Source organism: Canis lupus, chromosome 8 (assembly GCF_003254725.2).
Source record: "Canis lupus dingo isolate Sandy chromosome 8, ASM325472v2, whole genome shotgun sequence".
NCBI classification, from domain to species: Eukaryota; Metazoa; Chordata; class Mammalia; order Carnivora; family Canidae; genus Canis; species Canis lupus.
In genome coordinates, this window is record NC_064250.1 from 33,462,567 (window position 1) to 33,475,035 (window position 12,469).

Sequence of the window (12,469 nt, forward strand, 5' to 3'; positions counted from 1 at the left end):
ATTATTTCAGAGCAACATGGGTCTTCTTATGAAGCTTATACTGTATTCAGGCATTGCTCATTGCCCATGGGAAAAAAGTAAAAGAAGCATAAAGAAAGGTAATTGTTCAGTCTTAATTTGAAAGAGATTTTAGGCATTGAATGAAGTTGAGACCAAATTCACAGTAGGAGATTGAAACCTTTCTCATGTCTACTGAGGAGTTGGTGAGTGACAGCCATGAGGCTGCCTGAGCCCTTAGAAAATCAGGAGGAAATAGCATAATCTATTCTCCAAGTGGCAAAGTTGTGTACTATATTAAGGCTTTGTTGGCTCAGCTCAAGACAAGAACTTAGGGTGGTCATCAGATTGATCCACGCATCCCTATAACGCCGGAAGGTGTCCATCCTTCTAGAGGAAAACAATTCCAGGGCATAAGGAATGGCACAGATATGAATAAGAAATAGACGTTAGCTTTCTGAAAATGTAGTCTGTAAATTGAATTTGTGTAAAGTGAATCACCTTTTCTCCACTCATTTACATAAAGATCTCAGAAATGTGTTAGCAGAAATGCTGGTATGGGGGTAGGGGGATAATGTTTGGCTTCAAGCAATATAAGACTTGCAGTTAAAATAGCCTAGGTTTATTTAAGAAGTTACAAGCGTGTTGGCTTTCCAGATATTCAGGGGGAAAAAGCCAACTGTATGCAAGGAAATCCAGGTCCAAGGGTGTTTTATTTCCTCCAGGTATCATATAAGGATAGTTGGCCACACAGCTCTGTGGGTATGCCACAAAAAGTGATCGGGCAAGTGCGGCAGTAGGGAATCGCTCAAGGCCATTTTATTGAGTTCAGAGCTTGCTGCCTTTCTCAGTGTCTAACCTCAATATTCTTTTTATTTTGTTTTGTTTTCATTTAAATTCCAGTTAGTTAACATACAATGTAATATTAGTTTCAGATGCACAATATACAACATCTGGTGCTCATTACAACAGGTGCCTTCCTTAATCCCCATCACCTATTTAACCCATCCCCCTCCTTTCTGCCAACCATTAGTTCTCTATGTTAAGAGTTTTTCTTGGTTAGCCTCTCTTTACCTTTTGCTCATTTTTGTTTGTTTGTTTCTTAAATTCCACATATGAGTGAAAATATACGGTATCTGTCTTTCTCTGACTGACTTATTTCACTTGCTGTAATACTCTCTAGCTCCATGTTGTTGCAAATGTTGTTCCTCCAATGTTCAGCAATTTTCTGGGCCGTGGATCGAACTTCTTTCAGCAATGCACTAGCATCTTCATCATAATCCAGTTTACAAGCAAGGGCAAGATCATGTACTGCTTCTTCCCAATGACCCTGAAGTCTGTGTGCTTTCCCTCGCCACTTGTAAGTCTGAGCTGAATCACGATTTATTTCAATAGCTCTGTCACAGTCTCGAATGGCAGCATTTGGCTTCTGTAATTTGATGAAGACACTGGCTCTCTTGGCATACAAAATGGCTAAGCGAGGATTCAGTTTGATGGCATACAAGTCAATGGCTTTCTGTAGTTCACCATCATTTAGGGCATCAATGGCAGCCACTGTTTTATCATTTGCCTGATCCATCATTTCCTCAGTTATCTCTACATTTTCATTTCCCATTTCTTGAGGGGCATCAATATCTGGTTCAATTACACCTTCATTGTCAATTTCTAGATCACTTTCCTCACTTGATGATTCTTCTGTCTTTATGTTTTCCTCCACCTTCTTACTATCTGTATTTTCTTCCTTGATATTGTCTTCTGATTTAGTTTTATGAGTAGCTGGTGGTATTTTACCCCCCACGCTCTCCACCCACTCCCGCAGAAAGCGCATTTCCTCGGTGTGCAGAACGCTGGGATCCTGCTTACACATTTTCACGAAGACCCGAAGCTTGCTCACTTTGCAGGGGTCCACGGTCCACAGGCGCTGGCAGGCGGCGGGCAGCGGGTGCGGCTGAGGCTGCGGCCCCATTCCAGGCGTGGGGACCAGCTCAGTGTGACCGTGTGGAAGGGGCACCATTTTCTTTTAATAATTTTAAATCCAATCTGTTTGACATGATGAGCTGTTTTGTAACAACAGTGAGAGGTATTCAAACTGGTATTTCTAGGGATACCTGGGTGGCTCAATGGTTGAGCATCTGCCTTTGGCTCAGGTTGTGATCCTGGGGTCCTGGGATAGTGTCCCACATCAGGCTCCACAGGGAGCCTGCTTCTCCCTCTGCCTGTGTCTCTGCCTCCTCCTGTGTGTGTCTCTCATGAATAAATAAATAAAATCTTAAAAAAACAACTAGTATTTCTAGAATATATTACTCAGTTTTTAAAAATTAGAAACAGACTCCAGGATCAATGAATATTTATCAAAGTCTCCAAGAATTCAATCAAAAGTAGAAACTTGGCACATTCAGTTGGTGTCCATTAAACAAAATTTTTGCACAGAACTTAAATTCTCATGAATGTTATTCTCATCTGAAAGAGGTAACAAGAAAGCAATAGAATTAATTCTTTTTAAAAAATAACCACTTTGTTTTTACCCCTAGATTTGAAAAGCATGTAGGAAATTTAAATATATATAGAAAAATATTTTTTAAAGCTTGGATCATCTGTTGTAGATCTGTTTCCTCCAAACTCACAAAGAGAGATCGTATCTTTTCAATGTCTGCCTCATAGTATATTCTCAACAAATCGTTGAATTAATGATTGTGAAAAAGTCTAGAGTTCAAAGAAACTTTGGAATCAAATGAGAAATTCTTTGTTTTCACAACAAGTAAACAAAATTTTTGAAGGCATCATTTTTAAAAATCTGGTGCACTTTTTTCTTGTTGGTAACTTTAGGGAAGCAATATAATAGACAAAGGGCTCTAGGGCTAAAACTACCTGGTTTGAATCCTGACTGCCACAAGTGACTAATCTCACTAAGCTTCAGTCTATGAGATGGAACTATAACAAGTGGTAGCTGAAAGAGTTGAGATGTTACAGATAAAAGCTAGCATTCCATAAGTACTCATTGTTAGCCATTATTCATATTACTTCATATGATACTACCTTAAGTTCATACAATAAAGATAACTTTTTTACTTTCTAATTTTGTAAAAAAGAAAGCAAAATAGAAAAAAGTACAAGGATTGTCCATGGATAGAAAGATAAGTAGTAGTGGATTCAAATACCTGCTCCACAGACCTCCACCCACTCCCGCTGATGAAAGCGATGGCTCTTCTTTCTAGAAACTGAGTCTCCACATAAGATGCTGCATCCAGTTGCAGGAGGTTCTGGACTCCTGGGAATGAAAAGTTACAGGGTCAAGAGGCCCTGGGCTTCTGGACTATGCGCAGATGCCAGTCTGCAGTGTGTCCATATAGAGAAGTCAGAGGGAGGAATGTGAGCAGAAGTCAGGAAACATGGGTTCTCACCCATTCTGCTACTAACCCCCTGTGACCTTGGGCAGGTCATTTGATGTCTCAGATCCCTCCTAGCTCCCAAATGGGGTTTTGCCTGGACAATCTGGATTTTTTAAAATAAACCCTTCAAATTTTAATTAGGTTTTCTTAATTCATCATATCCCTTGAAATGGAAATTATTACAATTATTCCTTTTATCCTACAGATTCATTCAGATGTAAGACTCTATGAATCTGTGACCTCTGAAATTATGTTAAAGAAAGGCAAACATAAACTGTTTTGGAAAATAAAGAACTTTATTTTAAATATAAATAACTAAAACAATTTTCTGACTTAAGATTTGAGATAACAGGAAGATGTCCTTCATAGAAGTAAAGCAAGATGATCTTACTGGATAATGTAGAAAACTGAAAAAAAACTGTGTGTTTCCTTTGAAAATTACCATATTTACTTCTTCACTCAGCAAATATTAATGTCATGCCTATGTGGCACCCTCTCCCTTTCTGCAGGTGATCTCACCCCTCAATAGAGAAAATCTAATCCACCTGATGTGAAGTCTCTTATCTTCGTTGCTCTACACCATAAAATGTACCTGTTTTGGCAGCGACTCCTTTCATTTCATTACTTCCTCTCCCTTCCCACTGAACTCTCCCAACCAGCCTGAATTACACTTATTGCCCCTCTGCTTTGGTGCATGGACCCTGGCCCTTTAAGCCAGCCTAAATTAGTATCTTGGCAGCTGGTGGCCAGGAAGGGCAAGCCATAGACCCTTCCTTCAGTGCTGTGCCCAGCAATCCCCCAGGACCCTCCTCACTTCACTTTGCTCTGGACCACAGTCTGGTCTTGGTTCTTGATCCTGGTCCCATTCTTAGAATGGATAGAGAGCTTGACTGCCCTGACTGGCCCTCAGTGCTCTCTAACCCTCTCTATGCTCAGGCATTGTTCCCAGGCTGCCTCTTGTGGGATTGATTCTCTGTACTAGCACTGCCTGCCCCATCCCACCACCTGAAAGGAGTTCCTAAACTCCCAGCCAATGCCCTAGCCAGGCCCAACCCAACTCCCCATAGTGGTATCAGAATTTTGGACACAATCTTGGGGCATCTGGGTGGCTCAGAGGTTGAGCATCTGCCTTTGGCTCAGGTCATGATCCCGGGGGTCCTGGGATCGAGTCCTACTTTGGCTCCTTGCAGGGAGCCTGCTTCTCCCTCTGCCTGTGTCTCTGCCTCTCTGTGTGTCTCTTCTGAATGAATAAATAAATAAAATCTTTTTTAAAAAAAAGAATTTTAGACACAATCCTTAAGGCTCCCTAATAATCTGACCATGCTATTCCCTCAAGTGAGCACCCCTCCCCTCAAAAAAAAGAAACTGAAAAACACATTTTATAGGTAGCTCCTCACCATCCACTCTCTTTTTCCTTCCTCATCCCTCTCACCACTAGTAATGTTTCAACCTTCTTTCTCCTCAACCTTTCTGGGGCTCTCACACACTAGACACACTAGGCTTGAAGAATCACTCCTACCGCTAAAAGCCACAGCTACTCCCATGCCCCTCCTCCCAATCCTTCTAGAAAAATCCTCCCCTTTCCAGCCCTGTACCCTCAGGCACAGCACACTTAAGATCCCTGCTTCTCCCGTGCGCACACAGTCTCCTGGGGAGGAAGCTTGTTTCCTTCCTGGCAACAGCTTCTGCCCTCCCCAGGCCTGCACTCCTTCTCTTCATCTGGAGGGCAGGAAGTAGAAATCATATTTATACTTTTGTTTTCCCGTCATCCACTGACCTTTCCTAGCATCCTAGTTGTATGGCCTCAAACAATTCTCTTAACCAAGGAGAGACTCTAAGTCTTTACACCTGAGAGTTGTTAACACTAAGGAATCGTTGAAATGTAAGCTATTACTATCACAGTATATAAGACCTAATAGCACTTAAACTCCAACTAAAGACAGATGCACAGAATTTGCAAGCAGGAGGCTTGGGTTCTAACTCAAGTTTTCATACCAACTAACTTTGTAGGCTCATACCCTTTTCCCATCCACCCCAGGGTACAGTGCCCCCACTGAGTATAAATCACCATATTCTTATAAATCAACAAGGGCTAGGAGAAAGGAAATGCAGTTGTAAGAATTAAGAAGAAAACAAACAAGAAGCTAAGATGGAAAAGACAAGGAGCTTGATCAGATGAGGATATGAGGTCCTTTCCAGCTTTGGGATCAATTAACAATTTTCTAAACATAAATAAGAATTCAAACAAGGGCTAGGAGAAAGGAAAGATCTTAAGGGTCTTGAGGTCATTGTACAATGGGAGAAGTCTTCCTGACCAAGGAATATTCTGAGACCGAAGGAGGGACAGACTCACATGTTACGGAAGAGAAGCAGTACAAGCAAAGGCACAGGAGTAGGGAGAGAAAGGCAGTGGGCAGCCGTGTTTCTGAAGGCCAGATCACCTTGGTGTCTCTCTGGGGGCTCACCTTGTTTGATACAAGACTATAGTAACACTTTGGAGGGATGAATTTCCAGGCCACAGTGACCTTTAGTCTCCCTCTTCCCATTCGTGAGGGAGGCCTCCTGGAAACCACAATTATATAAGAGGACCCCAACCACTCTGACTATTCTCATAGGTTCGGGAAGTTAGAGTGACCAGCTGGTGATCCAGAGCTAGTATTTCAATAGCCAACATGTGATACAAATTGAAACAGCCACCTAGCCTGAGTCCAGGCCTCCTTCAGAGATAATCTTCCAGAACCAGGGAGGGCTTGGGTTCAGGTTGACAGTCGCATAGGCTACAGGACATATGGAATTTAACTGCAGAGTGAAAGGCAACCATGTATTTATTCCACAAATATTTATTATGCATCTTCTATGACTCAGACCCTGCATTAGGTGCTGGTAGTAAAATGATGAACAACACAGAAAAACAAGCTTTGTGTTCATGGAGCCTATATTCTAGTGAAGGAAACAAATACAAAATAAGTAAACAAACTAAGGAAATGCAATTGTAAGAATTAAGAAGAAAACAAACAAGAAGCTAATGTGGGAAAGCAATGGGAGAAGCCACTTTACAATGGGTAGAACAGGTCTGGCTGAACAATGGAAGTTAAGCTGAGAACAGATGGTTAAAAGGGACAGCTCTATGGACAGTAGCAAGGAACATTCTAGGTGAAGGGAACAGCATGTGGTGGAAAAGAGTTCAGTGTGTTCCAGACACTAGTGGAAGGCCCAAGTTGGATTAGAGTGGAAAGATGGGGTAAGTGACATCAGATGAAGAGATGTTGGCAGAAGCCAGATCATGTAGCACCTTGTAGACCATGAAAGGCATTTGTGTTTTATTCTAAAATGTTATTTTATTTTATTCTAACTAGAAAGAAAATATACTGATGGTTTTTTTAAAATTTTTTTATTCATGATAGTCGCACAGAGAGAGAGAGAGAGAGAGAGAGACACAGAGGCAGAGGCACAAGCAGGCTCCATGCACCGGGAGCCGGACGTGGGATTCGATCCCGGGTCTCCAGGACCGCACCCTGGGCCAAAGGCAGGCGCCAAACCGCTGCGCCACCCAGGGATCCCTACTGATGGTTTTAAGCTGGAGAATGGCATTCTCAAGCAGACTGTTCTGAGGGGCTATCTGGAAAGTTTGGAAGGGAGCAGAAGCATGGGCTTAGTTAGGAGCCTAGAGCAGTGGTCTAGGTGGGACATGAGGATGGCGTGGACAAGGGTGTGGCAGCAGAGTTGGAAAAAAGTACAGTACGGATTCAAGCTGAATTTTGGATACAAACAACAGCATGCTGTAATTAAATAGTTAAGTAGCTTTAAAAACAGGGAGAGGAAAGAAAGGACCATCTCAGTGTATTGTGCTGAAATAGGAAGGAGCCTTAACGTCTTCTCATCTTATAGAAAGGGAACAGAGGTCCAAAGGGTTGGAGTGATTGGTTCCAAGATACTTGGCTGACTCATGGCAGAGCCATGACCCAAACCCAGGATCTCGGCCCTTCAGCCTAGTGGTCTCACTTCGCTCCCTTCTCCCAAAGCAGCAGAGCCACTGTCATGACCTCAAGCAGGAGACCTCAGGATGCTCTGGGCATGCAGAGGCTTGATCACTCCCTGCGCAGCACAGCAGACAAAATCATGGCCCTTGACAGGAACAGGGGATACAGTGACGGCGATGACTATCTACTAGCTCCCTTCCTAGGTGTTGGATACTGATCTTAATGTTTTGCACAAATAGGTCATTTAATCCTCGCAACCACATTATGAGATGGGTACCATTTTTAAACTTACTCTACAGACCCATGAAATGAGACACAAAAAAAGATAAATGAGCTGTTTCCTAAGCCCCATGAGAACCGTGCACTGTCTCAACACTGTCTAGCTGCCACATCTAGGTCTGAGCAGGGGAGAGGTCAGCTCCTTTTGCTCCCACAGCATCTGCTCCACTCTTCTCATATTACCTGTTGTATGGTAGTGATATTTTCCTTTTTAGCTACAGGAAGTTTTCTGTGGGTGATTATATGGGAATAATTAGTCTTTATGTAAGCGCTGCCTTGCAGGATATGAAAGACATAACTTGCAGGCAGCCAGAGAACCCAGGAGGCTGCTTGTAATCACTAGGTTTCATTGTCTCCAGGAGTAATTATGGATTTCAACCACAAATCACCACTTCAATTGGGTATACACACCTTAGCTTCTCTAGCAATTTTTCTAGGGAAAGATGAAGGACGAAGTCACAGCAGCCTGTGGTTCTTTTTCCCTGCTGGAGGCTTCTCGTCAGGAGCAGGAAGCAGATATTGTTTCCTGCAAAATTAATGTCATGGTCTAATCACAGCCATCTGAGTCACAGGACCTGGGAGCCAAGAGGGACCTTACAGGGTCTTAATTCAGGCTCTTTGAGTGGCATAGAATGGGTGCCCACATCAAACCACCTAAGCACAAAAGGGGATCAGGGTATTTCAAGACCCCAAGAAAGGAAGTTCAAGCAAAGGCCTCAAGTCAGACTCATGCCTGGAACTGAAAGTAATCAGCGTTCTCTCCTCTAATTTGTCATAAACTCAGTGGAAAACACCATTCCGATGATAATAGCAACTCTCTAACATGTATGCACACACGCTCCCCAAAGCCCACACTGCCCCACCACATCTTCTCCCTCACCATCCTCTGCTACCAACACCACCACTCTTCACTCCAAAAGTTAGTGGCTTAAAACATTTTCTAGAGAAATCCCATCACAGCCGACCCTGAAGCTATATTCTCCAAGCCCCTAAACCATTTGGTCAGATGTTTGTTTCCATTTCTCATTTAACTTGCCCTTAAATCTAAGTGAGTGGGAAATATTTAAGTTGTGTTTAGCAACTGGTCTGTAGGAGGTTAAGAGGGCCACATATTAATTAGTACTTCTATGAAAGGTAGAGTCTAGTTCACCTCGCTTTGCATCTGAGCTGGCTTCAGTGACTTATTTCATGTGGTAGAAGTATTGTTCTGAAATCCCTGAGGCTTGTTCACAAGAAGAGTCGCAGCTTCCACCTGGGTGTCTGGGGAGCCCCAAGCTTCAGTGTAAGAAGTTTATGCCACGGCCGGTGTGCTAGAGGCTGTGTCTCTTCTGAGTAAATTAATAAAATCTTTTAAAAAATGATGAAGAAAAGACTATCTGTAAAAAGAGGATGACATCAGACCTACCTTATAAGGTTGCAAAGACTCAACTGATTTTATATATGTAAAGCACTTAGAACAACACTGGCCCATAATAAGTGCCCTGTTAGTATTTATCATCATCATCATCGTTCTAGATGGGCCACATGAAAACACTTGCTAACCTTAGCTAGGCACTAAAAATTAACTCCTCAAAGACTGGTTTTTCAGGACTATACTGGAAAGCAAAGGAAGGAAGAAATGTGGTTTATAACCACTTTATATATATGCAAATTACCAGGCTTAATTCATTTGGGATTCTAAAAGTAAATAAATTTCATTTCAATGCGTCATCTAATAAAAATAATAATGTCATTTTAAAGCTCTCAGGTGTCTGTCCCTACATGAATTGCAGGGATGATCACATTACATAAAGAGTTGGTGATCAAAGTCATCATTTTGTGCCAGTGACCACTTTTCTTACAATCCTGAGTCCCAGAGAGACTTGCTACAAGCTAACTGTGTAGGAACAAGTAGCCTCTTCTCCACCAGTCATCAAAAGCTGGGGCTAGCCTGATGTCAAAGCTTCAAAGAACCACCTCAGTAGAGTATTACAATCAGCTTTAGGTGTCCTGCCAGACGGGCATACCCTGAGTTACATGAAAGTGTTGTACAAGCTTCTCACACCAGTGGTCTTTCTTTATAGAAATAAATACTGATGCCAAGGCACTTGGGAGTTTGTGGAACATTAAAACCTAATGATGGAATCCAGAAATTTCACTTTCTAGGAAGCAGAAAATTCCTCCGGCTTTCTGGAAGAGATAAGGTTTGACATCAGGCACATCCTTCTGGTTTATTACCATGGCGAAGCATAGGAATAGTTTCAGGGCATCCATATAACTCTTCCTATCGTTCTGGTTCTTAATCCACAGGTCAGGGAATCAATGTGAAAGCCCTGCCAACCATTAATGATATCTATCTCAATTATGCATTATAAATATGACCCTTGTACAGTCTTGGTAGGAATGTAAACTGATGCAGCCACTATGGAAAATAATAGGGAGGTTCCTCAAAAAGTTAAAAATAGAACTACCATTTGATCCAGCAGTTCCACTTCTGGAAATGAAATCTCTACCTTGAAGAGGTAACTATAGCCGTGTGTTCACTGCAGCATTATTCACAATAGCCAAGATATGAAAACAATGTAAATACCCATTGATGGAAGAACAGATAAAGAAAATTATATGTAAAGAATATTATTCAGCCACAGAAAAGAAGGAAACTCTGCCTTTGTAACAACATGGATGAACCCTGAGTGCATTACACTCAGTGAGGTAAGTCATACAAGGAGAGAGAAATATGAGCTCACTTGTCTGTGGAATCTAAAAAAGGCAAACTCAAAGAAACAGAGTAAAATGGTGGTTACCAGGAGCTGGAGGGGGGTGGAAATGGGGATATATTGGTTAAAGGGCATAAACTTTCAGGTATAAGTTCTAGGGATCTAATATACCGAATGGTGACTATAGCTAACGGACTTGAAAGTTGCTAAAGAGTAGATCTTGAAAGCTGTTACCACATATACAAAAAAATGACAATTATGTAAGGTGATGGATATGTTAACAAATCCTATTATAGTAACCATTTTGCAATATAAACATGTATCAAATCATCACATTCCACACCTTAAACTTATACAATGCTATATGTCAGTTATATCTCAAACAAGCTGAGAGGGAAAAGGAAGTAATCAATTGCTCAATAACCACCTGTGACTAGTGGCTACCATATTGAACTACACAGATAGGAAAAGCTTCCATCATCATAGACCGTGCTATGAAAGAGCTGTAGCTTTTGGATGGCAGGGCCAGAGTGTCATGGAACAACCATGGTTGAATATATCGATGGAGAGAAGGGCTCCTTTCTGTTCCCTACACCTGGAATGCCATTGAGGAACCTCTGAGCTCCCTTCTGAAAGAGATGCCAGGAAGACCTGCACAGGCCCGTGGGGCTGTCAGTGACACCTTGTGGTAACCAAAGCAACCACGGTTAAAACAGCCCCTCTTCTTGGAGAGCTGAGTTTCTTTCTTTTTCTTTCTTTCTTTCTTTCTTTCTTTCTTTCTTTCTTTCTTTCTTTCTTTCTTTCTTCTTTCTTTCATTGTTTTTTATTGGAGTTCAATTTGCCAACATATAGCATAACACCCAGTGCTCATCCCGCCAAGTGCCCCCCTCAGTGCCCATCACCCAGTCACCCCAACCCCCCGCCCACCTCCCATTCCACTACCCCTTGTTCATTTCCCAGAGTTAGGTGTCTCTCATGTTTTGTCACCCTCACTGATATTTTCACTCATTTTCTCTCCTTTCCCTTTATTCCCTTTTACTAATTTTTATATTCCCCAAATGAATGAGACCATATAATGTTTGTCACTTTTTCAATTGACTTATTTCACTCAGCATAATACCCTCCAGTTCCATCCACCTCAAAGCAAATGGTGGGTATTTGTCGTTTCTAATGGCTGAGTAATATTCCATTGTATATATAGACCACATTTTCTTTATCCATTCATCTTTCGATGGACACCGAGGCTCCTTCCACAATAAGTCAATGAGAGAAGGACAAACATTATATGGTTTCATTCGTTTGGGGAATATAAAAAATAGTGAAAGGGAATAAAGGGGAAAGGAGAGAAAATGAGTGGGAAATATCAGAGAGGGAGACAGAACACGAGAGAGCTGAGTTTCTGATCTTCAGTTCTCTGAGCACAAGTAACGAGAACCTACCCACTGTGCTTAAGAAAGATGATAACATCACTTCCCATGCAGCAGTGACTGTGCTAAGTTTTTTAAGTGTGTTTTCTCACCTAATCAGGACAACCACCTTATGGGGTGGATGTTATTATCCCTGGTTCAGAGATGAGCAAACAGGTTTGGGAAGACTTGAGGCTCATGAGGGTAGCAAGGCTGGGAAGAAGCCTGTTCTAGTGCCAGTGGGGAGGGTTTCATAGTCATGTAATTTGAAAATTCAAAGAAACATGACCTCCTTCCTACCCCCAAAATGGTGCAGTTGGATACAGTATAGTGTGTATAAACACAGAGCACTGGAGGAAAGTTGCACACGTTAATTTTCTGTCCATCCTTTCATCTATTATGGGGCTGCCTTCTCACACTTTTGTAATTCACAGCAATAAATCACACTTCCCTATTCACAGATTCCTAACCCCAAATGAATATATTCAAAGGCTATACTTCAGCAAGTCGGAACAGTTTAGAAAACACATTCCATTAAATTTGAAATAATAAACCTGCTACTAACATATTACATTCCACTTAGGAAAGTCAAAGCATATCCATGCTGGGTTCATTTGTCAGCCATTTCAGAGACTTTTTATAAATGTGTAAGTAAGGAACAAAATTATAGTATTGCCTGCAAAGGTTTTTCAAGGTCTCCAATTGCCAATTTAAAAAAAAAT

At 41.8% G+C, this 12,469-nt stretch overlaps 1 protein-coding gene across 2 annotated transcripts in view; it reads right to left on the reverse strand.

The window, feature by feature from the left end:
* Positions 1-617: 617 nt before the first annotated feature.
* Positions 618-12,469, reverse strand: part of LOC112656859 (putative protein FAM10A4) — a 36,116-nt gene continuing 24,264 nt past the window's right edge. Inside the window, exons 4-7 of one of the 2 annotated variants that reach the window (XM_049113222.1) lie at positions 8,796-8,992; positions 8,057-8,171; positions 3,156-3,265; positions 618-2,457 (exon numbers count right to left, since the gene is read on the reverse strand). In XM_049113222.1, coding sequence (XP_048969179.1) covers positions 1,100-2,011 — 912 coding nt within the window. In that variant the 5' untranslated portion in view covers positions 2,012-2,457; positions 3,156-3,265; positions 8,057-8,171; positions 8,796-8,992 and the 3' untranslated portion in view covers positions 618-1,099. Of the gene's footprint in view, positions 2,458-3,155; positions 3,266-8,056; positions 8,172-8,795; positions 11,063-12,469 lie in introns of those variants that run through there. The other variant, XM_035719922.2, reaches the window with a different exon arrangement.